General features: G+C 44.0%; 2 protein-coding genes across 5 annotated transcripts in view; both read right to left on the reverse strand.

Moving 5' to 3' along the window:
- Nucleotides 1-12,132, reverse strand: part of ppp2r5ca (protein phosphatase 2, regulatory subunit B', gamma a) — a 46,479-nt gene extending 34,347 nt beyond the window's left edge. For 3 of the 4 annotated variants that reach the window (XM_042337989.1, XM_042337987.1, XM_042337986.1), the window contains exons 1-3: nucleotides 12,035-12,132; nucleotides 11,714-11,782; nucleotides 6,015-6,174 (exon numbers count right to left, since the gene is read on the reverse strand). In XM_042337989.1, the coding sequence (XP_042193923.1) occupies nucleotides 6,015-6,174; nucleotides 11,714-11,782; nucleotides 12,035-12,055 (250 nt within the window). In that variant the 5' untranslated portion in view covers nucleotides 12,056-12,132. The remainder of the gene's footprint in view (nucleotides 1-6,014; nucleotides 6,175-11,713; nucleotides 11,783-12,034) is intronic. The other variant, XM_042337988.1, reaches the window with a different exon arrangement.
- Nucleotides 12,133-25,350: 13,218 nt separating this feature from the next.
- On the reverse strand, nucleotides 25,351-26,443 carry dio3a (iodothyronine deiodinase 3a). The gene has a single exon (XM_007888339.2). The coding sequence runs from the start codon at nucleotides 26,396-26,398 to the stop codon at nucleotides 25,469-25,471; it is 930 nt and encodes a 309-aa protein (XP_007886530.2). The 5' UTR covers nucleotides 26,399-26,443; the 3' UTR covers nucleotides 25,351-25,468.
- Between the last annotated feature and the right edge of the window lie 1,129 nt (nucleotides 26,444-27,572).

Genomic DNA, 27,572 nt, shown 5'->3' on the forward strand with positions numbered 1-27,572 from the left:
GCTCAGAGAAGATGCAGAGTATCCAATACAGGGTCTTCTGGATAGGAAAGTCGTTGGAAAGGGAGAAGGATTTAGAAGAAAGAGAATTAGAGAAGTGAGCAGGAGACCGGTTTCCATCAGGAGTTGTTGGAGCTTCCGGTCCTTGCCACTTGCAAGGAATGAAAAAAAGTTGTTGGTTAAAGTGACAAAGAATAAAATGAAACAGAGATCCCAGGCAGCCAAGATGAAGATTTGATGCTGGCGAAGAAAATGCATGAGCAAAGATTACCTCAACAATATGCAGCCATTATTAAATGGCTGTCGTCTGCAAATGTCACATTGCAATAAAGCTCACATCAGTGCCATTATAGTGCAAATTACAATGTATAGTAGTTGCAGGATAGATCCTATTTTACTGCACATTTCGCAACCAACCCGCTCGCACCCATTGCTGCAGCTGGCTTTTGGACGAAAACATTGGCCTTCCGGGTCATTAGCTTGCTACTGATTACACTTTCCACAAGTGCACTGGAGGCGACATCAGCAGAGACCCAATGATCTGCTTACCATGCCAAAAAAAGCCAACTGCTGGGTCATCAGGTCACAGCCAACATCACCTCCTGCTACACGTTTCACACAGAAAGTGATGTCAAACGGATGCCTTGGATGTCTTTTTTTAAGCGTGAGAACCAGCTGGTATGCAGGGTACAAGCTTGTGGAACTGGCTATCGTACCTCATTATAGCACAGGTTAGGATTTTAAGGATCCCAAGCACATCACTATAAGAGACTCCACTTATAATATAGCATCCTCCACCCCACCAACGGAAGTCGTGCTTTCAGCCAATACGCCCCAACACTCTGGAACACTCTCCCTTAATCCCTTTGCCTTGACCTCTCTCTTTCCTCTTTCAAGTCCCGCCTGAAAATTTTGCTCCTCGACCGTGCTTACCTCCCCGCCAGCTCGGAGTCAGGCTCCGCCACTGTTAAGCGCTCTGAGACTCTACCCTGCGTGGAGGGCGCTATATAAGTGCAAGTTGTTGTCGTTATAGTGTCTCAAATAATTCTGGAAGGCTGGATTAGGAACGTTTCTCAAATAATCCTGTAAGGCCGTAGCCCTTTCCACACCTTTAGGACATGGCTTTTGAGTATTTAATCTCATTTATCCATGAGGGGTCTCTCCATTATGACAGATAAACAAGATTCTGCTGAATTATGTTGCAACTGTACCTTGTGTTCAAACATACTTTTCAAAGTTCTGCCATGAACTATAAGAGGTATCCTCCTTTCTGCTCTATTGAATTTGGAAACAGCAACAAAAGAGAAGTGGTAAACAGGGCTACAGAACAGCGCTTACACAATTTATTTTAACACCTAAGAGCTCCCAACAGTCTAGGAGGTAAAAGTGCATCCTGTGTAGGTCTAACCTCCACAGATGTAAAGCTTGCAGATCTGCTCTCATTCAAGGCTTTGTGCCACCAGGCTAGGAATGGAGGGTTCCCACTCCTGGCTGCTTTCAAGTAATCTTCACTGGAAAAATTCACACTTGTACGAATGTCCTGTGTTGGCTGCAAAATAACTTTGGGTCGAGTTGCTTGCTACCACTGCCATTTATACTTACACATTAAAAAAGGTTCACTTGCTTTGAGGCATTTAATTTTATTTGAAAGACATTGTATAAACCTGCAAGATATTACCATTATTATTTTCACTACTTCTACAAGAGGGCTGCTGGTTCCTTGGAACTACAACCCAACATGAGTTAGCACCTTTGGGTGAGAGAGAGAGAGAGAGAGAGAGAAAATGAGAGAGAGGAAGGCAAAAATAAGAGAAAAATTGTTGCACAAGGTTTAGAAAGAAAATGACATTTTATGGTAGGTGTCTACTGCAAAAATTAATTATAAACACATTGGGATGGGGAACCAATTATAGTGCAGTCCTGTTCTTTATAGTGCAAATTAGGTCATTATAACATAATTGCACTTTTGGCCCCATTCGCTGCACATACATGCATCCAACCCATTCATTTTCTGGGTCTGTCACATTAAAACAGCAGTTGTCCAGGTTATTGGGTCATTACAGACATCACTTCCTGCTTTTTTTTGTATGCGCAGTAAACAGGAAGCAACATTAGCCATGACATGTTGACCCAAAATTCACTTTTTTTTCTTTTACTCCACAAACAGAATCAGCCAGCCAGATGCGCACACACAGAGTGAAAATAGCAGTGTTGTGCAAATTGCCATTTATGGATTCTAATATCCACAGTACAATGAGGCCTCACTGTGATGTCAAGTGACACTAACTACGTGCATGCATCATCCTCAGCACAGCAAACAGTATTTGCTGTGCCTGTCAAGTGTATCGCTTCCCATCAACCATAATCACCAGAGACAGACTATTAAACACACAGCACTACTGCTGAAAGCCATTTATGACCATTCGACTCACCAATTCCACAAGGACTTTATCAGGTCAACTGCACAATTTGTGTTCTGCAACAGACAGAAATCTCTTAGAAGGCTAAAATAAATTTAAAATATTGATGTTACAAACGTTGCGGTGGTGAACACTGAAAATATTCGGGAGGGAATTGGCCTGATATAATGAATCAACTCACAATTTTCCTCTCATGAGCTACAATGTCCAGTTGCATATGAAATAATACTAATATAATAATCCTTGCATTTGATATAGTGCCTTATCACATCTTTGAGATGTCTCAAGGTGCTTTGAGATGTCTCGAAGGCTCATGTAGTCAACTGATCCATTTTCCTCTCTTCTTGAGACAAGAATTTGCGAATGGGGTTGCCAACTTTCCAGTTTAACAAAATCAGGCACAAAGAACTATATGATTTTATGCACATGCTCTATGCTTTGCGCATTCCCAGGACGCGGGGAACATTGGGTGTGCAGTCCATTAAAACCAGACTTCCTGGTCCAAAACCAGATACATATTTGTCTCCCCTAGAGTTGAATCATTCGAAAATTCTGTGAAATCTATTTATAGCCCTCTTTTTGTGCCATGAATCAAATTGCACATGCGAAAGTACCAAAATCACAAACTTAAAACCCATCAGGTACTCACAACTTAAGGTGGTATTTTTATTTTTTTCCTACTTAGAAGTATCATTCGTGTATGATGTGAAACCTGCATTTCTGCAAATCTAATTTCAACAAGTTAGACATTCCGAAGGGTGCAACCAATCAATCAGAAATCCTTCATAACCACAGGATTCAGGTTTGTTATATGTAGAAGAGTGAGCTCATTAGAATGCATCCATAGTTGAGCGTGGGTACACCTGCAGCATATGTCTACTGTGGAAGGTGCTATATTGTACACACAGCCAGATAGCTGAATATACACTATATTCCTGGCTGCAGATACACCTTCCTTACACATTGCTGGGGCATGGAAACCACAATGTTAATTCCTGCACGCTGTACGGGACATCAGGAATTCTTATTGGGTATAATGCACAGGAAGTGACATTAGCAGTGATCTGACAACCCACAAACGTTACTCGCTGCTTTGTTTCACACTATATACAAGGTTGCTCTGTAGAAGAAAACGACTTATACGCACTGCCAGACCAAATGTTCAGTCATTCTAATTTTCCTGAGACAAAAATCACTACGATTTTACATTTAAAAAAAACTGCCAAATAATAGCTGGTGTATGCATCATTGTAAAATTAAGCTAACTTCCCTTCGTGATGAGAAAATATAATAAAATGGTAAGGTTTTAAAGTTACATAAAACTATGAATTTGAATAGAATAGATATGAAGAATAAGACTGTCCACAACACAAACTGATGTGCGTTAGCATTGCTACATCAGGAGAAAGACTTCTGCTTTAATGAAAGGATACAATCGAATGAGCCAAAGGGCTTGTGTCATCTGAACCTCTCATGATAGCAGAAGGTTTAATATGCTTTCGGCTGAGAAAGAGGAACAAAGTGCATACAATTCACATTCAAAGAGTAATGTCTTGTGGTTTTCATATCACCCCCACGGCCCATCTCCCAGAGACAAAAACACGGTCAGATGACAGCTTATTTTGTTGTATGCTTAGGCTGGATGAAGGAGGAATATCTGAACTAAAAATAAATGGGCACAATCTAAAACTTCCACATAAAGGTTCAAATATATCATACACTCAGCCATAACATTTGAAAAACCGTACCTAAGAAATTTCACCCCGATTAAATACAAATATTCCAATAGAGCAACAGAACTCTGTCTTGCAAATCTGACATTACATTGAAATCCAGAATTTTATTTCACATCTTCTCCATTTATCGCTGTACGCAATTCCACAATCCTGTAAGCTAGTCCGCCATTGAAAGTTACGAGACCACAATCATTTCCATCACAAATTGAGAATATCCCCTCTGCTTTCAAATAGGCTATGGGGTAAGAGCGGGGGAGTGGGACTAGCTGGTAGCTCTTTCAAAGAGCCGGTACAGGACACGATGGGCTGAATGGCCTCCTTCTGTGCTGTAAAATTCTATGATTCCATAAAAGTTACAGCAATGAATAGCTTGTAGATTTAAATAATCCTTGTACTTGATACAGTGCCTTAACACCCTGAAATGTCTCTAAGCTTAAATTCTTTTTGTAACATGCAGTAACTATGTGTTTGCAGGCATTTGGCAATATTCCACAATCACCATACAGTGAAGAAACTGCAGAAACGATTAAAAGATCTCAATGAGAACACGCCCAGGTTATATATAGCAAAAGAAAACAATCTGGAGAGAGCCACATGAGGGCGTACTTAGATTTAAGGAACGTGGAAGGGCTTGGATTGATATCAATCTGAAAATTTAAAGAGAAAAAGAAAACACTCCCATAATCTCCTGGGTGGGTAATACATCTTATCCTTTGTTTTGTGGGGGTTTATGCAGATAAAACCTGTAATACCACATAACTCATCACATGACCTACTATACCCTCAGGTCAAACTCCACAATTAGCTTTTATCAAGGCTTGCATACCCTCAAACAGCAAACAAACTTGTTAGAAATGTATTGTGTAGATTGCATAAAATACACCCAGGCACATAACGCGCGACGAGTTAAACAGGGTGCACATTCTGGACTATGACAGGTATTTATTTTATATCGTTTTCTTCCTGCTATGGGCACAAGGTATAGAATGACTTAGCCACATGATTGATGCCATTTCGCCAATCTTTAGATTTCTGTCTTCTGACTTGCTGGAAAATAATACGCCTTCACCAACTTTGTAAAATTTGAACTCAGGCAGGAGAAAGGTAGAAAAAAAATTGTTTAAAGTCAGACACTTGGGGGAAAAAAAGGCAAATAGAATTCATTAGTTATCAAGCTACATTAAACGTTCGGAATAGAAAAGGGAGAATAGAGCGGAAAAAGTGAAGGGGAAGTCAATTTCTTCAGTATAGCTTTGCACTGTTTGGGTTTGAACAGAAATGCATCTTAACTGAGCATTATATAACTTCTTAGGCTAATAACAACCGTATATCTGCTTCCAGCACCACATGACTGCCCATTTACCAACTACAATGTCCGATTTGCTCTCATGCACCCACTGCAACACCATATCCGCTGCCAGCTCTAATTGCATTGCCATATCTACTTCCAGTACCAACAGCAAAGCCAAATCTGCTTCTGACTGTGTATATTTGAAAAAACACACCTTACCGGGAAAAATACAGGACAGAAACAAAAATAATCACTGCCAAGTGAAATAATCACTGTACAGTGAATATAAAAACAATCTACTTCAAAACAAGACTTTGGAAGAACTAATCTTTCCTAAGTAGAATTTTAAACTTTTTTTTAATAAAAGTGAATTCCACATTCCAAACGAAGATGTATTTATATGTAAAACTCTCAGAAGATTCTGAGCTTAAGTGTGTACTTTAGATGTTAGTGCACTGAAGCATACAATGTTCGAAAAATGCAGAAAACCTCTATAAAAGTGCATCTGTTGAATGTTTTTTAAAAGCTGAAGAGTTAAACAGACATTTCTGAATAGAAATACAGTATTACCTTTCAAAGGTGGCAGTTTTTGAAGTTCCCTGTTGTTACTGACATTGAACCTGGACGAACTCTGGCGTTTTTCTTTCTTCACTATTGTTGTTGGACTAGAAAACTTTATCTTTGTTAACTGTGTTGTAGGAGGGGTACTGTTGTTGGACCTCTTGTTCGTCTGAAAAAAAGTTTAATATGAATCAGAAATGGCGATTAACGCAGCTACTTGAATGATGATTTGAAGTTTAAAGGCAAAGTCTTATCTCTTTAACCTGCTAAAGATAAACCAAAGTATTCATCAAATTAAAAGTTTACTTTACTATGTAGACTTTAAAAGCTGCACCTTTTGCTGTCTTAGGTAAGGCTGCTTTGTATAAAGTCACTAATCGTTTTATCGTGTTTCAATATTGATTTTAATATTTACATTAACAGTAAAACTATACAATTTTTCTAAATTCACCACAAATCTAAAAATATACTTTGAATAGTGAGGTTCCAACAAAGAAAATCAGACCAGGATAATGTTTATTTAGGCTATAAAAGAGGAAGAAAAGACCACAGACCTAGGATTCATTCAGACGATAATATTACTAAAGTGATTTTAAACAGAGCCATTAGGGCAGCTTCTGGATCGAGCTTTCAGCATGTCTGAATTAGGTTCATGTGAGGATTCCAGTAAAACCAAGCCATGCAAATTAGTATTGATTCTACAGATGTCAATTGGTGTCTTATTAGATTTCACTGAAGGACTAAAACAAGCACATTGTAAAGCAGCAGTATCGGTCAAATTGATAAACACAACTTTCAAAATTATTTTTTATATACAGTACACGTCTAGTCAGTTTCAAATAGTTCTGAAGTTCATTATAGTCTCCAGAATAGAAGTCAATCTATTCACTACTTAACTTCTATTACTTGATCAAGTGGAAATGCAGTTGTTAGAGCAATGGCAGTTAAGTAGCGTTTGCTGAGTTTTGTTACTAACAGTAAGCGATTATGGATTTACTGATTGCTTTGGATATTTGGCTAAAAGAACAGAAAAGCACACTGCTTCTCAGACGGTTTCCAATGGTGCTATTTAACCTTTCACACTCACGCACTCGCACGCACACGTTCCAGCCAGCAAAACAGTCGTACACTTATTGGCTGACGCAATAGCAATGCTTTGGTTCCATAAAATCATTGTGTTATAACAGAGAGCTATAAAAATAGCCACTGTTCCGTGCTTCTGGATTGTCAGATTGCCATTGATGTTACTTCCTATAATCAATACATGCTGGAAACTGGCAAGCACTCAAGCATTTCCAGTGGTTGCTAGATGCCAAGAGTTCTTCTGGATTTGCACACTTGTGTATGAAGCTTACCACTAAACTGAACTGTGTAACAATGGCCTGTAATAGGGCCTTCTTGTTAACCCTGCAAACTAAAGGCTAATGGGTAAGGTGGTCCTATCTGGACAAACAGTGGGAAGGAAGCTTGCCGGACAGTCCTCTCTCTCTCAATGTCAAGCTACGTGGTTTTAGCTAGTAAAACTCCAGCAGTACCCCGACACAATTTTGGGTATGGGTTGGGAAGAGGCTTGGGGTCTCCAAGCCTAGGCTCTTGCCAACCCATAGCCAAAATAGACACAGAACATATATTTTTAAAATGCAACACCTTTACCATCAACTATATTAAATATCCTTTCAGCAAGTGACACTAAACAAAGCTTTGAACTAGTCCAACAGAGAGATTAAATAAAGGCAGCATACAGATTACAATTTGAATTAATATCATGCTAAATTAAGAAAATTTCTAAATTAGTTTTTAAAACATTTGTCTTAAAATTGACATTTATTCAGTACAAGAGGTTCATGTTCTTGCACAAAAACAGGTTATATCAGATTAACATGAGAAAGATGAACCTTACAGTGATTTATTTTTGTTCTGTTGAAGGGTGTCGTGCAAGAATAGATCCACTCAGCCACAAATATTTTTAACATGCACAAACACCAGGCAGGCAGAACAGCAATCTGCAGAGTGAAACTTCCTTAATTACCCATTTATATTTTCTCCCAGTGTGAACTATATTTAGTGTATTAATACTAACACCTTGCTGGAAAAATTAACACTTGAACAAGTGCATTTAGTATTTAGAGACACTGATTTTGTACCTTATTGAGATACTGTATTCTTAAAAGGCAAAATAATACAAGCAATAAAAATGTCATGCACCCATCATTACTCTTTACTGAATTCCAAATAAGAACAGGGATCTTCTGTTCCACATGGCTTCTTTGCATCATCTGTGATCAAGTTATGCAAAGAAGCTCAGACTAGATTAATACCTGAAGTGAAGGGGATTAGCTATGATAGGCAGCCGGTTTATAGTCCGTGAAGCAGAGCAATTTACGGGGTGGTTTGAGAGAAGTATTTAAAATACTGGAATTGACAGGTTAGATAGAGGATGTCTCTTTCCTCCCGTGGGAATAATCCTTCCATTGATATGGTGCCTCAACACGAGATGTATCAAAGCACTTCACAGGATTTTATTGCAGCTGTGTGACAGTCTATTATTGTGGGTGAACACGGCAACCAATTTGTAGACACCAAAGACCTGCAAACGGTCATGGAATGAATGACAATTTTATTTGAGGGATTTGTTGGCCAGGTCACCAGGAGAAACTTGTCTTATTGAATAATATTGCCAAAGGACTTTTAACAACATCCACTTGAACAACAACTCGCACTTATATAGCGCCCTCTATGCAATGCGACGTCTCAGAGCGCTTAACAGTGGCAGAGCCTGACTCCGAGTCGGGGGCGGGGGGGGGGGGGTGGTGACCGTAAGCATGGTCGAGTTTACAAGAACAAGACGTGACCTCAGTTTAATGTTTCATCTGACGGGCACAATAGAGGATGGAGGGAGAGATCCATTACAAGAGGCACAGTCTTAAAATTAGAATTAAATACATTTAGAACTGAACAAAGGAAGCAGGTTATCAAACAGATGATTGTGAAAACATGGAATGCTCTGCCACAGAACGTCGTAGCAACTACATTTGTATACATCCAGCAGAGGTGACACTAATCAAAACAGACGCTCAAAAGAGAGATAGCTACTGGGGTCATATGGATATTAAATGTGCAGCAAAAGGTCAGGGCATCAGGATTAAAAGATGTGCCAAGGTCTAATAAACTGGTGGAACAAGCTCAATGAATGTCCTCTTTCTGTTCCATATCTGCTCCTATGCTGGAACTGTTTTTTTTTTAAGACCTACATCAATGGTGTCCGAAACTTGCATTTGGGGAGGTGTGTAAGCTTCCCAGAGTGGCCACTTCACCTTTCAATTCCACAGGGAAACACCTTGCATCCACTTTGTACCTCCTACAGCTGCATGGATCTTGAACTCCGCAAGTCCACATCCGTGAGAGCGCATTGCTGCTCCAATGAACTGCACTGAGTACAACAGACAATTTTCATTCCTCAATCCTACTGGGGAATTGTTATTAATTTCCAACAGTGGCACCCCGTCATGTTCACAGCTAATGAATTTGATGAGCACAATTTAAAGAACAAATCATTAGTACGCTGAATGAAAACTGTGGACATCTTGCTCTCCTGACTGCTCCGTGCTAAACACAAATGTACTCCGGTCCAGGAAGGTTTTACATTAGTTCCTGGTCTGCATTAAATCAGTGGCAATAGCTTATGAAGAGAAAGCAAAAATCAGCCAGTATTTTAGCTGCAGCTGTGAAAATCACTTCAAAACAGCATTGGACTCAGCAGTAACACCACCCACGTTTGAACAGTCTGCTAACACTTACTTTCCAAACTCACATGTGAAGGCAGTATATTGGAGACCTATCACATGTGGAACTATACATAGCAATCATGAGTCACTTGTCTGAGAACAAAGGGATAAAGCAAAACAAAATAAATCCCCCAAAAGTATATTCATCTCCATTTTAACTGCCAATGATGGTAACTAAGGAATGCAAGGAATTAATTAAGCCTGCATAATCCATAAAGTAATTTTCATTGCAAAAAAACATCTTCAATGGTCAACAAGGTTATCGTATGGGCATTTTAATGGGCTTCGCTGCACTATTACCGTTTTGGTAATTAGTAATTGTGTAATAGGCATCTTCCCCATCAGTCACAGAATAAATATACCACTTGCAGCCATATTTCACAGATTCTGAACACCAGTACTCGTGCTACTTCAATAAAATTGTTCTTCGTTTTGCATTTTGTTTTACATTTGGGATTGGCCACCAGTATAATTATCTTCGACCACAAAATATACAGTCAATTCACTTCACAGCATATCTGCGAAGCGCTTTGGGACGTTTCAACAACGCAATAAGGCGCAATATCAAGCGCAGGGATCGTTATTATTCCTACCCCGAGCACTCCAAACCCGCCCCACTCCCAGAAATACTTAATTCTTTGAGATATTAGTTTGGGCAACTTCTGAAACCCTGTTCAGCTGCAAAACTAGTGGTCCATTTACGGGAACATTAATATCCCTGATTAAGTTTCATATCGGGCTATTTCTTCGGAGCTGAAGTTCCAACTCCAACCTTAGATCTTGGATTTGACTGGGGTTTGGTTTCACAGCGCAGTCGTCCTCACTTACTGACCAACCAGACGCGCAAACGCTGATGGAATCAAAAAGGCTCACAGAAGCCGCGCCGTTCATTCATCCGTTCATCCTTTCACGATATTCAAAACTACCGTAGTGAGCACTCTCGCACACGCAACATACACACGGAACATACACGCACCATACACGCCCGCCCGCGCACACCATACACGCACCATACACGCCCGCCTGCGCACACCATACACGCCCGCCCGCGCACACCATACACGCACACCATACACGCACACCATACACGCACACCATACACGCCCGCCCGTGCACACCATACACGCACACCATACACGCCCGCCCGCGCACACCATACACGCACACCATACACGCCCGCCCGCGCACACCATACACGCACACCATACACGCCCGCCCATGCACACCATACACGCACACCATACACGCCCACCCGTGCACACCATACACGCCCACCCGCGCACACCATACACGCACACCATACACGCCCGCCCGTGCACACCATACACGCCCGCCCGTGCACACCATACACGCCCGCCCGCGCACACCATACACGCACACCATACACGCCCGCCCGTGCACACCATACACGCCCGCCCGCGCACACCATACACGCACACCATACACGCCCACCCGTGCACACCATACACGCACACCATACACGCCCACCCGTGCACACCATACACGCCCGCCCGCGCACACCATACACGCACACCATACACGCCCGCCCGTGCACACCATACACGCCCGCCGTGCACACCATACACGCCCGCCCGTGCACACCATACACGCACACCATACACGCCCGCCCGTGCACACCATACACGCACACCATACACGCCCGCCCGTGCACACCATACACGCACACCATACACGCCCGCCCGTGCACACCATACACGCCCGCCCGCGCACACCATACACGCACACCCGCGCATCGCCCGCGCACACAATCTCGATAACATACACACACGCACACACCAACCATACAACACACCACAAACCCCACCCCCCAACATACATACACACACACACACACACAACATAAACAGCCCCCCCCCCCCCACACAGCACACACCACACAAACCCCGTGTACCCCCCCAGTACCTCAGGCTCGGGGGTGTCTTGTCCGTCCTTCCCGCCGCCTCTGCCACTTTTGCCGGGTTTAGCGGGTTCCTGAGGGGAGGGGGAGGGGGAGGGGGGCATTACTGTGTATAGTTACACCCGCGGTGTGTGGGTGGGGGGGGAGGGGGGCGGCGCTACAGGCCGACTGCCCCCCTCACCCCCACCCACCCCCGGGACCCCTCACCTCCAGGGTCTCCCGGGCCCCCCACCCCCCGGGCCCCGGGCCCGAGCGGGACAACTTCCCAACTGCCCCCCCACCCCCCCCGGGGCCTCAGGTGACCCCCTCCCTCCCCTCTCCCTCACCTTCTTGTTTTTATTCGGCATCTTCCCGCTCAGCCCCCGACTGACTCCGGGGGTCCTGCGGCTCTCACTCCGGGCGGAGGGGGGACTCCCCGGCCCGGGAGAGGGCTCTCGGTCGGTCTCCCTCCCGCCCTCCCTCCCGGGGGGTCAAGTCGCTCTGTGTGTCTGTGTGAGGGTCTGTGTGAGGGTCTCTGTCTGTGTCTCTCACACTCCCGCCGCTGCTCCTATACCGTCCCAACCAAAAGCACAGCGCTGGCGCCCATTGGCCACATGTGACCTCTCTCCCCCACTCCCTCCCACTCCCTCTCTCCCCCTCCCACTCCCCCCACTCCCTCCCACTCTCTCCCCACTCCCACTCTCTCTCCCCCTCCCACTCCCTCCCACTCCCTCTCTCCCCCTCCCACTCCCTTCCACTCCCACTCCCTCCCCCACTCCCACTCTCTCTCCCCCTCCCACTCTCTCCCACTCTCTCTCCCACTCCCACTCTCTCTCCCACTCCCACTCACTCTCTCTCTCTCCCACTCCCTCCCACTCACTCTCCCCCCACTCCTCCCCCCACTCCCTCCCACTCTCTCTCCCCCTCCCACTCTCTCCCACTCCCTCCCACTCTCCCTCCCACTCTCTCTCCCCTCCCACTCCCTCCCCACTCCCTCCCACTCTCTCCCACTCTCTCTCCCACTCCCACTCCCACTCTCTCTCCCACTCTCTCTCCCTCTCCCACTCCCTCCCCCTCTCTCCCACTCTCTCTCCCCTCCCTCCCCCTCCCTCCCACTCTCTCTCCCCTCCCACTCCTCCCACTCTCTCTCCCCCTCCACTCCCACTCTCTCTCCCCCTCCCACTCCCTCCCCCACTCCCTCGCTCTCTCTCTCCCCCCACTCCCTCCCACTCTCTCTCCCCCCACTCCCTCCCACTCTCTCCCCCTCCCACTCCCCCCCCTCCCTCCCCCCTCCCCTCCCCTCCCCCCCACTCCCTCCCACTCTCTCTCCCCCTCCCACTCCCTCCCACTCTCTCTCCCCCACTCCCTCCCACTCTCTCCCCCTCCCACTCCCTCCCACTCTCTCCCCCACTCCCCCACTCTCTCCCCCTCCCCCACTCCCCCCCACTCCCTCCCACTCTCCTCCCCCACTCCCTCCCACTCTCTCTCCCCCTCCCACTCCCTCCCCCACTCCCTCCCACTCTCTCTCTCCCTCCCCCACTCCCTCCCACTCTCTCCCCCTCCCACTCTCTCCCTCCCACTCCCTCCCACTCTCTCTCCCCCTCCACTCTCTCCCCCCCACTCCCTCCCACTCTCTCCCCTCCCTCCCCACTCCCCCCCCCACTCTCTCCCCCCACTCTCTCCCCACTCCCTCCCCACTCTCTCTCCCCTCCCTCCCCACTCTCTCCCCTCCCCACTCTCTCCCCCTCCCTCCCCACTCCCCTCCCACTCTCTCCCACTCCCTCCCCCCCACTCTCTCTTCCCCCCCCCACTCTCTACCCCTCCCCCCACTCTCTCCCCCTCCCCCCACTCTCTCCCCCTCCCCCCACTCTCTCCCCTCCCCCCACTCTCTCCCACTCCCCCTCCCCACTCTCTCCCCCTCCCCCCACTCTCTCCCCCTCCCCCACTCTCTCCGCCACTCTCCCCCTCCCACTGCTCTGGGGGTCTGGTCCCTTTCCGCATTTTTCAGCTGCAAACCCGACTCTGATCCGACGCTGAGAGCCGGAGTTTCAATGTAGTGCAACTCTGGGTTATATAATAGTAAATAGAAAATACTAATAATAATCCTCGCATCTGACACAGCGCTTTTTCACGTCTTCTCGACGTCTCAAGGCGCTTCACGGAATAATAATAATAATAATAATCCTTGCATTTGATATAGCGCTTTTCACGTCGGGAGGACGTCCCAAAGCGCTTCACAGAACACACTGTAAAGTGAATTGACTGTATATTTGTGGGCGAACGCGGCAGCCAATTGCGCACAGCAATGTCCCACAAACAGTCGTAGATTGAAAATGACCAATTTAATTATTGTTTTTGGCTTTGGAGGGATTATTATTAGGCTCTATGTGGAGTAAGGAAACTTGCCCAAGGTTTCGCCCTCTGCCTGGAATTGAACTCAGGTCTCTCACTTGCAAAGCGAGTGCTCTAACCACTGAGCTACAGGACTCCAGGAATAGGCGGTAAAGTGAATTGACCGCATATTTGCGGGCGAAAATACTGGGTTTCGCCCAGTCTGAGTATCTGCTCCACACTCGGGTCAGACAAGAGACCTCATTCCATACCAACCGACTCTCCAGTCCAAATGCAACCCAACTCCGCTGATGCTTTTTTTGAGTTTTTGACATTTTTCTTTCCCGATGTATATATATATTTTTTTATATATTTGCCCAGAAGCTCTTATTTTTTTTATCTCCAAAAAAAGTTTCGAATTCAGTGCCACGCAAGCCTGTGACTTTACACGTAAAGGTGACGCTGCATTCGATGCAACGCGAGGAGATTTAACACTCCGTCCACGGAGACTGATAACCTATAATAATAATAATCATTAATAATAATAAGAAGAATCCTTACATTTGATATCTCGACGCCTTTTCACGTTGTATAGACGTCTCAAAGTGCTTCACAGAATGTGCCGTGAAGTGGCGTGACTGTATTTTCCGGGCAAACTTGGCCATTCTGCGCCAGTCAAGCCATTCAGAATTATTGCTAAATAAACTTTAAAATCTTTTGTCACCACATCATCAAAATCTATTTCTATTTTCTCTTGAAGAATATTATTGGGATCTCGCCTTTTGTTGGACTACCTACAATTTGCATTGTCGGACTCTCTCTCTTTCCAAATCCCCGTTTTGTGCCCTATTTCCCTGACTTGAAGACCTCCCTCTTTGAGCGCTCTTACTCTGCTCTGCGTGAAGGTCGCTATTTAAACACAGGTTGTTTCACTACGTCCTGCCAGTAATCCGCTTCCTATTTTGCTCAGTGATTCACTCGTCTCTGTAAAACAAAGAGTTTTTTCCCCCCTTGAACAGTGTTGCGTAAGTTTTAAAAAAAAGCTGCTGTTATCAGTTCTGAATAAAAATTCGCAAAGGTTGAAAAAAATAATCATTGTTTTCTTAGATCCTAGTTAGAAACTGAGCACTTACAGAGTCAACTTAGCTAGGAGGCATGTGAGAAAACCGTGACAAACGAGGAAGTATGTTATAATTTAAATACCAGTATTTCTAAATACCTACCTTGGAGAAGGGTGGGTTGCTGTGAGGCAACCTATCCGTTTGAGAAATCCTACTCAGAAGTTGTTTTGTAAGACGAATTTGCAACACAGCTCGCAAACATAGGATGCACAATAATTTTATCGGATTGTTTTGTGTGATGTTGGTTCTGTTTTACAAATATTTTTCAATGTTAAGAAGCACTTTGTTAAACTATTTAGCAGAAAATCATGCTGGGACTGATGAAACATTTGCTCCAAATACATTTCTTCTCCAGAGGGCACAATAACAATTTTTCATAGTAGGCTATTCACAAGAGAGAATGCAATAAGAAAAAGCTTCAGTCAGCTCATCAGTCCTGTTCAGTCTTAAACCACATACAAGCTACATTATTGTTGACTCCACCCTAGCGATTCCATCTCCTGAGGGAAACACATGAGTAGATACTCCCTGATCCCCAAATTAATAAAGCAAAACAGTCCAGAATATTAATCTTCTACATTTACGCTATATAATTATTCACTGCACCTTTATGTCAACAACATTTACCCCCAAACAGGCCATAGTAGCACATAAACCATTGCATTTCCTTGAGCTCGCCCTCTGCACCCTCCACTCCAGCATTGGAGGTTGCACAATACGCCTTGAATCTCTGGAACACTCTCCCTCAATCCCTCCACCTTGTTCTCTCTCTCCTTTTTCAAGTCCCACCAGAAAACCTTCCTCTTCAACTGTGCTTACGGCCAGCTCCCCCACCCCAGCTCGGAGTCAGGCTCCCCCACTGTTAAGCACTCTGAGACGCTATCCTGCGTGGAGTGCGCTATACAAATGTAAGTTACCCCACTGTATTATCTCTCCCCATAACCTTCAATGCTGTTTCCAACCAAACACCTAGTTATTTTTGAAGGAGTTAATCAATAGAAAATCAATTGTTTTTGCTACCAGTCTATTCCAGAAAAGGAGTCAATTTGCAGCACAACAAATCGCATTGCAGTTACTGCATCTAAAATATGAAATTTATCATTTAATCTTAACTGGGCCAGTTGTGATTGTGATACATTATATATTACCTTTACAGTTAATATGTGAGGAATTAAAGGAACTAAATATAATGTAGGTCGCACATAATGTCTCATCACATTACAGCTGGATCTGATTCTGGCCTCATCCAATATCAAAACACAACCATCCAGCAGTGAAATCTGGATAGCAATCAGGAGTAGGAACCCTGGCTCTTTTTCTGAGTTAATAAGGCAATGGGGGCAAATGAAATCGTCTAATTCAGCACTAACTGGGACTCAACCCTGAGACCTACTGAACGGCCTAGTGCTATACTGGATAGTGTCCCCACCAACTGGATTTTTGGTGAAGCAGTACAATAATTATCACTACCCCTTATGCAGTAAACTTCCATTTATGGTAGTTGTGAGCCTGAGTCTAACTGTAGTCTGTTCCAAATATATATGAATAATTTAAACCAAATTCCTTAATTCAGGAAAGCAACCCAGATAAAATTACCCTCATATGGTGGGTTCGTGCAGTAATCCGTTTAAGGGGCTTGTGATAAGAGTAGGTTTGTGATAAGAGTGGGCTTGATTAGCAATGTTATCCACAATTTTATCTTCATGAAATTCTTGGATCACGTTGCTTTTCACATTAATGCAGACAGTTAGTGATCTCAATCACACAAGCTATTTCAGATGGGGTTAGTTAGCTTTGAGTACTGCTTACATTTAGGCCCCCCCCCACACCACCCAGACAAGTTTTCTTCTTTTTCATTGGTGGCTTTTTTCTTGCTCTCCTGAAGGTAATGACTGACGTTGAGGTACAGCTCCACAGGTGGTAACAAACCTTTCGCCCAAATTACACTCCTTCATGAGTGAGGTTTAATAGCGAGCACGAGTAGACTATTTGACCTTAGGAGACATCAGAAGTTAGTCCCATCTTGCCATCGCCTGACATCCACTTTGCAGCAAGCAATGCTGGATCATGTTGAGAAGCAGGGTCCTTTGGCTCTTTTTTCCCTCTCCTGCTCTGGGAGTACAGATCAATTGCAATGCTCTGTTGTTGACTGGGATCAATAAAATAAAGTACAGACGAGGAATCGAAACAGGGCTCTTCTTGACCTGATGGCCTGATGCCACACCTCAAGCAGCCTTTTCCAGTCGAAGGAATTCAATTTGTAGACTTTAACTTTAAAGTTAGCTCAGAATTTAACCTCAGGTTAATTTTGGATGCAAACAAATTCCCATTACACACTAAAGAATTTTTTTAAAAGTGTAAACTATTAATGATAATTTCCTAGAGCAGTGAATTCTGACTTTGGCTGAGACACAGGTTAAAGTTCCGGGCTGTCCTACGCAAAACAAATTATAAATACTTAAGTAACCTCTAAGCTAAGTTTTTGCTAAGCTAATTATGCCAAGTAACTTGGATATGTATATGAGGAGTATTACATGCATGATTCAAATATAATCTGTCATGGAAAAATTCATTCACATGCAGAATAAGCAAAACATTTCAAGGAGAAAGTGTTTTGTTGAGGACAATAAGATTATCCCTCCAACCCTTTGATTTATTAACCAGATGGTGTGTGTAGTCAATTATTAATGAAATCTTGACATATTAGTTGGGCCTCCAGTGCGTATGAGACTGAATCTGAGAAATTATCATAAATGATTTTCCACTGATTCAGACATAAATATCTCTTGCCCAAATGTTTTTATGAACATAACGTGATTCTTTGATGTTCTGAATCTCTCCCTTCTTAAGTTTATATCTCAGTAGGAAAGTTTAAATGCCAGTGGAAATATTAAGTAAATGTACTGCTTGACTGACATTACCTGATGCGCAGAAGCAACAAAATAAAAGTTCAAAGACAAATGATGAAGCTCCTCTGAAAAAAATGCTGTTCATGGTTTTTGAGAGGTTAACAATGTAAATAAGCAGTATCCAAAGCAAAGAGCTTGAGGATACAGCTGTGCAGCGTGGAAGTCTTCAGGAAACTAAATGAAATTCATAAAGCTTAGTTTACAGAGAAGGCTTTGGTAGAGGCCTGAACATTTTCTGCAAGAATTGTGAACAACTGGCTTCTGAATTGAGATTGAATTTACGAGCTTTCCAAAATTCTGCACAGTCTTAAATGTTATGATGATGTTAAGGCTAAGACCATGAGAAATTTCATTCCTTTTGTCCTTCTGCATCGCCCTCTGTCACCAAAGGAGAAGCCAATTGTGAATCAATGTAAGTGCCCGCCCTAACACTGGCTGCGCCTTTCGGATGAGATGACAGGAGGCGCACAAAGAACTGTACAGCTTAAAAGAAAAAAATACCAGAATAAAGCATTAATTTTGTTTCACAAGACAACAGAACATATATGCACATTAGGCGAAGCAGCAGCTATGAATGATTTGCGCTGTGAAGCTATGCTGACAAAGAAATGTTAGCGAGAATGTAGCAGACAAAGTATTCAGTGTTAAAATAGCAGGCTTTGCAATTGATAATGAACATCTAATGAGTTGAGAGTGAAAGCATTAAAGCAAGGAATTTCCATGGACCACGTTGCCATACCTCAGTTACCACTCTTGTACTTCTATGTTAAACGGCAACATTGGCACCAAATTATATGGTACAGAGGACAGCATGTGGTGCCCCCACCAGGTCGGAAGCAATTAATATAATATGAGGAAGCACCAGTGTCTTTGAGGTATAATCTACTTTGCTCAAGATAGAGATCTACAAATGCCACCTTAAAACTATTATAAATAACCACAGAATGAATGAACCATGAGCGCTCATCTAATGTTATTTATAGCATCAGAACAAAGTTAATGAAAATACAATATTTCTGTTTGTAAGGTGAATTGGATGCCCTCTGTATTCACCCATAAACCAGCTTTGTTTATTTGGGGAATCTATTCAAAATGTCACGGTAAATCTTTCATCCTATCAAGAGAGATTTTTTTCAAAGCTACAGAGCACCAGTGATAAGTTGATGAATTATATATTATATTGTGTTGAGGTAAATATATGGCATTCTCACTCGTGGAAATAGCAAAATTCTAAAACGTTTGGTGCTCAGGTGGAAGAGTAAATATGGACAGTTGACTTACGAGATTAAAAAGTTGTTTTTCAAAGTAGAACAAAAAGAGAAAAAATAACCAGGTTTCCTCTCTGCACATGGAAAGATGAACACCGAGATAAAGTAAATCAGAATAGTATGAATCAGAGCTCTTCTGCCTACAGAAAATGTAGAACCTGGTCTGTGTTAAAAGGGTGTCACGAGCTGAAGGATTGAGATGATATCATACATTTTTAAATGCTTCAATATGAAATCCTTTACCACAAACTGCCGTGGAAGCTAAATTCATAACAGCATTTAATAGAGAATGGTACAAATATGAGGGAAAATAATATGAAACAGTTTTAGGGCAATGAAAGGAAGTGGAAAATTTCAATGAGGAAACTAACACCAGGACAGGCGTGAGGGGTTGAATGTTCCCCTTCTGTGCTCTAAACTTGTTTGAATGATATCACCAGTAGGTCAGACATAGTAACTGTGCATTGATCTCTCTTTCTTTTGGTACATTGGCTCTATCTAGGCTTTGGCAACATGGCAAAGGATGAAAAACTCCTTTTGCACTAGTTACACCGACTACAAAATACCTAGTCACTACACTTCACAGTCAATTCTGGGAAGCAATTTGAAACGTCCTCCTGACATGAAAAGCATTATATCAAATACAAGGGTTATTTATTTATTTGTTTGTTTGTTTATGCCTCTTTGTAAATGTGTAGGATGTGACATGATGTAAAATGAACAGCCTCCTTTGCCCCCTGCTTTCCACTCTCCCCGATCCCCAACCCCAGCTCGGGTCCGAAACATTGACTGTCCAGCATCTTGGGACGTCCTCCCAACATGAAAGGCGCTATACAAATGTAATTTTGTTGTTGTGTTGTACAGAATATTAAGTATAATGGACGCTCTCCTAGTACTAAACTAACATCAGAATGATCTAATACAAATAGATATTCACTGTGTGCTCCTGGCAGCTTGCAGAGTCGATGAGTTCATATGAGTGGTAGTTTTGCAATCTGATGAGCACGCATAAAAATGGCTACTACCCTTCCTGTAGCTGGCTAGAATTCCCACACAGCAGTTTTCTTGTATATACTTTGGCAGCAACTCAAGAACAAGCTGAAGAATTCTGGAATAAATAGGGTGAAAAAGGCTCTGGGTGAAACGAGTTGTGCATCACAGCAGAAAGGTCAGGCTTTGGGTGCTATATGTGAGCTCCCCAAGTAACAGACTGGAGAAGGATTGTTACTCTGTACACTGGGAACATACTGAACACTGAATGCTCATGTCTTTATATTAACAGTTGGAAGAAAAGAGCTGGGAGTCTGCTGGGGAGAATGGTATTTCTCTGAGGATCTTGTAAAATGTGTTTCTCAAAAAGTTCGTCAATTGGGATTGAGAGTTATTATATGATGAGAATTGGAATCACATTTAAAATCTAGACATATTGACAATCTGAATGAAATGACTCAAGGAATATATGTGTTGAAATAAAAGATCCCCTGCTTTACAACAACAACTTGCATTTACTTCACGCGGGTTAGCGTCCTGGAGCGCTTGACAGTGATGGAGTCTATCACTGAGCCAGGGGGAGGAAGGGAGGAGGTGACAGTAACCACTATCAAAAAGGAAGGTCTTTAGGTAGGATTTGAAAGTGGGTAGGGAGGGGGCAAGGAAGAGGGATTGAGGGAGAGATTTCCAGAGTTTCGGGGCTTCGTGAATGAAGGCACAGACACCAATAATGGAGCGGAAGAGAAGATGGAGCCAACCGAGAAGAAATGTGCTGCAAAAGCTTGTTTTCTGTTTACATTTCTAACTGGACAGCTTAACATTAAAATCATTGTTTTTCACCAAATAGTTAGACAAAAATCATCATGGTGGACCCATATTGTGAGTAATGAGTACATGATACAATCTGAACTTTCAAGTTGTATACTGGATCCTGGTCCATTAATGTATGTTTGTCCATGAATATGAGACAGATGTGTACTCAAACAAACTGATTGAATGGACAAAGGGAGGTCTTTCATGAAATTGTAAACTTATGCACTATAGAACCATTAACCATAAATTAATCTGTAAATTGTAAACGTATTCACTATAAACCTACAGTGAAATGCAGCAGGAAACAAGTGGTTTCCTAGACTATCATTTTAGAATGCTTTTCTATAATATGCTTTGCAATGCAGAACTATAAAATACAATAAAATGCAGTGCCTCCTCACTAATCAAATATCAAAGGTTCTAATTTATTAGATGTGTACAATATAACCTTACACATTAGGGCGTAACAGCAAAGATAATAACTTTGGATAAACAGTTTTTGTCAAAATTCTTTTTTATTTGCAGGTCACCTCTTTGGTATCCTTTCTGTTCCTGCTTTTCTGGCCCAAACATTAACTCTGTGGCACAGATGACAAGTGAATTACCTCCCGGGGCAATGTCACTGAATAGACTGCTGGAAGTGAGTAAGACTTGTCTAACTAGAATCCTCTGAATCTTTTCTGTCAGTCCATTGGTAGGTGGATAAAATGGTAGGTGATAAATACACAAGCCTGCTGTACTCTCATTCCCCTTGTTACATTTATACAGATGAGATATGCATTCAGTGGTGCCTGTCCTCTTTGAGACTGTGAACGTGATGCTATGTTTGTGGTCCATTTTGTGTTGGAATATCATTCCACTGGTTATTGTAAATACATTGTTTTAAACAGTTTTTGTTGCATATGAATCAATATTTGTTAATCTTATATTAGTGAACTTTCGGAGACAATCCTAAAAAGACTGCTGCAAAAAAAATTGTTAAGATACAATAAATCACAAGTTAACAGAAAATCTCAGTTGAAGGGAAGGTTGAATTGTTATACCAATAGCGCCACACAGTGGCTCTACTACATGATCTGATACAAATGCACAAACCATATCTCTCTGACTGAGTAGCAAATACAATACCTCTTTACAAGCCTACTACACCCAATTGATTTTTATTAAAATTTCATTGAATAACATTCATCTGATGGTTAACCCTTGGACTGCTGATATATCCAGGTCTTCCCGGGTCAACTGGTTTTGTATCTTGTTTGATTATGTGCAGTGACCCTGACAATAACACTCAATTTGCTGTAATAACACAAATCAAATTTCAGAGATAGATATATTATTGCAATAGCCATCCTATGGGACGAAATGAAAATAGTGGATGAAAATTGTCAAAGCTAAGGTAAAATTCTGGTTGCCAAGCTCATATTCCCGTTAATTTTTTAAAACTTTGTCATTTTTTTCCTGAACCTGCCACTTTAGAGCAAACTCAATCCCAAAGAGATACATCCCCCCTCCCCACAGGAGAATAGTCACGAGTACCTCACTACGGTGAATTCCAATGTCAGAAGCAGATGATAGGAGAAAAATTATTTTATTTTTATTAAAACAAACTGTGCAATGCTTGTTAACTAACAATGCTTGCTGCTAACTTCTCTTTTACTCTAAGAAAATAACTCCCCCTAACTCTCTCGGAAAGGATTACAAAGCAGTCTACGCTTCCATGTCTGTCTTGATTCTGGTAAATGTGTCTGTCTTTGCTAGGTATGTTTCCTCAGAGCCAGTTCAGCCACAGGGAGAGAATTCAGCCTAGGGAGACACTGCTTTGCCACTCTCCCTGCTTCAGATATGTTTGGATATGCTACTCGCTTTATCAATCTCAAAAGAGTGACTCACTAGGATTCAAACCCAGCATTTTCCCATACTTAATTGGCAGAGCTATGCGTTGTCAAAGTTGCTGTACTTTGCATGAGACATTAATCCGAGATCCCATCCGCCTGCTCAAGAGGTTGTTGAATGTTCCTGGAATACTATTCAACAAGAAAAGGAAGTTTCTCCCAGTGATAAGTTGATCATTCACTTCACTGGCTGTAAACAATGTGTCTGTCTGTCATGTCTGCCTACAAATACACAGTTATTACACTTGACAACAATTAGAAACATAGGAACAAGAACAGGAGGTGGCCATTCAGCCCAAAGAGCCTGTCTCATCAATTAATTTATTTGAGCAGATCTTTTAATTCCAAACGTTGCATTTCTTCACTGTATCTCTTAATACCTCTATTACCCGAGTATCTCTCTCTCTCTTTGATTTCACCTCTTCAGCTTTCTGGGTAGAAGATTCTACAATTTCGACAACTCTCTGTGGGAAGAAACACTTCTTGACCTTCTTGGTCCAACATCTAACTTGTCAATTCCTTTTGTTAGAAATTTAGCCAGCCTTTTCAACATAGCTAACGACTTATCAGCTTTGTGACGTTTTAGCTTCTATGTAGACGGAAGATTATTCATTTAACACTTGGAATAAGCACACATTTATGTTAAAAAACTATGCATGTCCATGCACATGAGGCACCAAATAAACTACTACAGTAATATAATGTCCTAATCCAGGCAGGAAATGCTGCTCCTTCATTTTTTTTTAAAATGCTGTAGACATCAGTCAATTGGCTAAATTTCAGAGGCACATGTTATTTATAACCCAGTCAGTTTTGTGTAGAACTTAATGGTTTTGTTCAGATGTACTGGATGTAGCCTGGGCTGTTTAAACTGGGAGCAACAGAAATCCGAAGCCTGCATTTATATTAAACCTTTCTCTCCAGTCAAGTTGCACATTTCAACGTCTCGAAGAAGGAAACACGAAACCGTTTCAATGACAGCTCGACACGCTGTGATCTGTAACAACTAGGCGGAGGGCAAAAAATGTGGGAACTCCCAACAGATAGTGAGTGTAGTGTGTGGCACATCTGTGCCTTAAGCATCGCAAAGAGAGTATAATGTGAACTCGATGGGTCTCATGCAAATTAGGCTCTTTTTTAATGTACTGTATATATAATTAATTTGGAAGTGAGGAACACACAATTTAACTTTGCCAAGGGATGATCCGCTTTTGCAAGTAGTAACATTGATTCCCGTCAGTTCAACTACAACAACAACAACAAGAAGTTGGGGCAAAGAGTAGAGCTTATGCAGGGTGTCAACGCTTTTTTTTATTATAAAAAGGTCATTAAAAAAAACATATTTCTCAACGGAAACAAAAAATCGACAATGTCACCTATCCGCACAGAGGAAAAAAATAGGAAAGTGGTTTGCAAACCCGTTTGCTGTCATGCATATTGGGTCAATACTGGCATCGCTTACATTACATTACAGTACAATACTTCACTACGCGTCTGGCACTTGTTACATCAGGCACGGTTTCCTGACTCAAAGTCATTTCTAAACCGGCTTTCACAAAGAAATGCCAAGGACAATCAGCAAATTTTGTTTTAAAACTTTCCTTTTTCCCTCCCCCACTTTTCTTCTTCTTTGATTCACTTTTCAACCCAGATAAAACTTTTTTTCTCAATAAAAACATAAAAATATATATTTATATAGTATTCCGAAGATTCCCCCCCCCACACACCTTTTACAAAATATACATATAACTGGATGAGAACACATCAAAATGTACGTGATGATAAGTCACAATAGGTCACAGAGATTTTTTTAAGGAATGGAGGGGAGAGAGGTGGAAGCTGAGAAAAGTGTTCAAAAACGTTCAGTCATAGAGGGAGACAGTGGAGGGAGGTGGAAGGATGAGAAGTGTTACAATAATCCTTGCATTTGATAGAGCGCCTTATCACGTTTTCGAGACGTCTCAAAGCGCTTCACAGAAAATACTGTAAAGTGAATTGACCGTATATTTTGTGAGTGAAACTTGGTCGTCAATTGCGCACAGTGGTGTCCTACAAACAGTCCTGGATTGAGTGACCACATTATTATTATTTTCTTTTCTTTTGAGGGATTATTACCCCACCCTGGGAAAGCGAACCTCTGCTAATCGACGAACAACCGAGACCCTATTTTCGACTCGGTAAAACAGAGGAGTCAAGGGAATTAAGGAAACTTGCTTAAAGTGTTCAAAATCATTGAGTCATAGTGGGGAAACAAGAAAGTGGGTGGGGGAGGTGGGGAAGGTGGGGGGGTGGGGAGAGAGAGAGACAGAGAGGGAGAGAGGGTTGGAAAGGATGGGGCGAGGATGGTGGTGGGGGAAGTGGAGGTGGGGGGGTTGATGAGAAGTGTTCAAAAAATGCATCGTTCAACCTTTTTGTGTAAAGTTTCAGATCGGTTGAGCTTCAGTGCTTGTTTTGGTTTCACTCTGACACTTGGATGACCACAGTACTGGTCGTGTTGGGGTGTGGGCTCTGCCTCCTGTACCGACTGAGCCACTCTCTGAGCTCGGAGATCTTGTAGCCCTCTGGTCCTCTCCCTCCTTGATAGACCACGTGCTGGTCCATCACCACGTACAGCCTCTCAAAGTATGCCCCGTAGGCGGCGTTGGACAGGTTGTCCATACCGTCGGCCACCACAAGGCAGCCCGGGTTCTCCTTGTCCATCAGGCTGGCCGCCCTCAGCCTGTCCTCCAGGCACCGGTGCTTGGGGATCTCGTAGGGGGCGTCGGTGCTGACCCAGCCGTCGGAAGGGTGGGCTTCCTCGATGTAGACCAGCAAGAAGTCCGCAATGTCCGCGTAGCGGGTGGCCACCCGCCGGAACGCCTTGAGGCGCGCCATGAAGGGGGGTCAGGTGCAGCTGCCGAAGTTGAGGATGAGCGGCCGCGGGTCTCGGCTGTAGTCCAGCAGCCGCCGGACCCCCCTCCCCCTCTGTGGCCCCAAGGGCACCACCTCAGGGTTGGGGGCTCGGCAGCCCACGTGGGCCGCCTTGAAGTGGTCCAGCCTCTGCCCCCTCCAGATGGCTTTGAGCGACTGCAGAGTGAACATACTGTTGCTGTCTGAGATACAGAGTGGGGGGTCGTCAGCGCTGCTGCTGCTGCTGCTGCTGCTCCTCTCGCTCCCCTCCTCTTCCTCCCTCTCCACCCCCTCTTCTTCCCTCTGCTTTTCTTCATCCGCCACCATCTCCTCCTCCTCCTCCTCCTCCTCCTCTTCCTCTTCCTCGTAGCGAGCCCTCAACTTGCACAGCAGCCGCTTGCGGATGCACAGGATGTCCAGCAGCCACAGAGTCAAGGCGGTGACTATGAAGCGGGGCAGGAGAACCAGCACCGCCATCGCCTCTTTCAGGAGCTTCATGGTGGTCAGTGGGTGGTCAGTGGGTGGTCAGTGGGTGGGTGGGTGATCAGTGGGTGGGTGGGTGGTCAGTGGGTGGGTGTGTAATCATTGGGTGGGTGTGTGGTCAGTGGGTGGGTGTGTGGTCAGTGGGTGGGTGGGTGATCAGTGGGTGGGTGGGTGGTCAGTGGGTGAGTGGGTGATCAGAGGGTGAGTGGGTGATCAGAGGGTGAGTGGGTGATCATAGGGTGGGTGTGTAATCATTGGGTGGGTGTGTGGTCAGTGGGTGTGTGGTCAGTGGGTGGGTGATCAGTGGGTGGGTGGGTGGTCAGAGGGTGAGTGGGTGATCAGTGGGTGGGTGTGTAATCATTGGGTGGGTGTGTGGTCAGTGGGTGTGTGGTCAGTGGGTGGGTGATCAGTGGGTGGGTGGGTGGTCAGTGGGTGGGTGGGTGGGTGATCAGTGGGTGGGTGGGTGGGTGTGTGGTCAGTGGGTGGGTGTGTGGTCAGTGGGTGGGTGTGTGGTCAGTGGGTGGGTGTGTGGTCATTGGGTGGGTGGTCAGTGGGTGGGTGGGTGGTCAGAGGGTGGGTGGTGAGTGTGTGTGTGAGTCTCTCAGTCAGTCAGTCAGTCAGTCAGTCAACACTTCTCCCTTGAGAGTGAGTGTGTGACTCTCTGCTGTGACAGTATGGCCACAACTCAGACCCTTTATAAAGCCCCGGTGTTGAATGGAAGCACCAGCCCCCGCCTCCTTCATGTGATCCGTCCCCCCCGGGGATTACCCACCACCTCCTCACCGCCCGGAGGGGGTGTGGGGGGGGAACTGGATGGAGTTGAGTGAGTTTGTACTTGTACGTATGTGTTGTGTGTGTGTGTATGGGGGTGGGGGGTGTTGTGTGTGTGTGTATGGGGGTGGGGGTGTTGTGTGTGTGTGTGTGTGGAGGGGGGTGTTGAGTGTGTGTGTGTGTATGGGGGTGGGGGGTGTTGTGTGTGTGTGTGTGTGGAGGGGGGTGTTGAGTGTGTGTGTGTGTATGGGGGTGGGGGGTGTTGTGTGTGTGTGTATGGGGGTGGGGGGTGTTGTGTGTGTGTGTATGGGGGTGGGGGGTGTTGTGTGTGTGTATGGGGGTGGGGGGTGTTGTGTGTGTGTATGGGGGTGGGGGGTGTTGTGTGTGTGTGTGTATGGGGGTGGGGGGTGTTGGGTGT

The sequence above is a fragment of the Callorhinchus milii genome, unplaced genomic scaffold (assembly GCF_018977255.1).
Source record: "Callorhinchus milii isolate IMCB2004 unplaced genomic scaffold, IMCB_Cmil_1.0 Scaffold9, whole genome shotgun sequence".
Lineage (NCBI taxonomy): Eukaryota > Metazoa > Chordata > Chondrichthyes > Chimaeriformes > Callorhinchidae > Callorhinchus > Callorhinchus milii.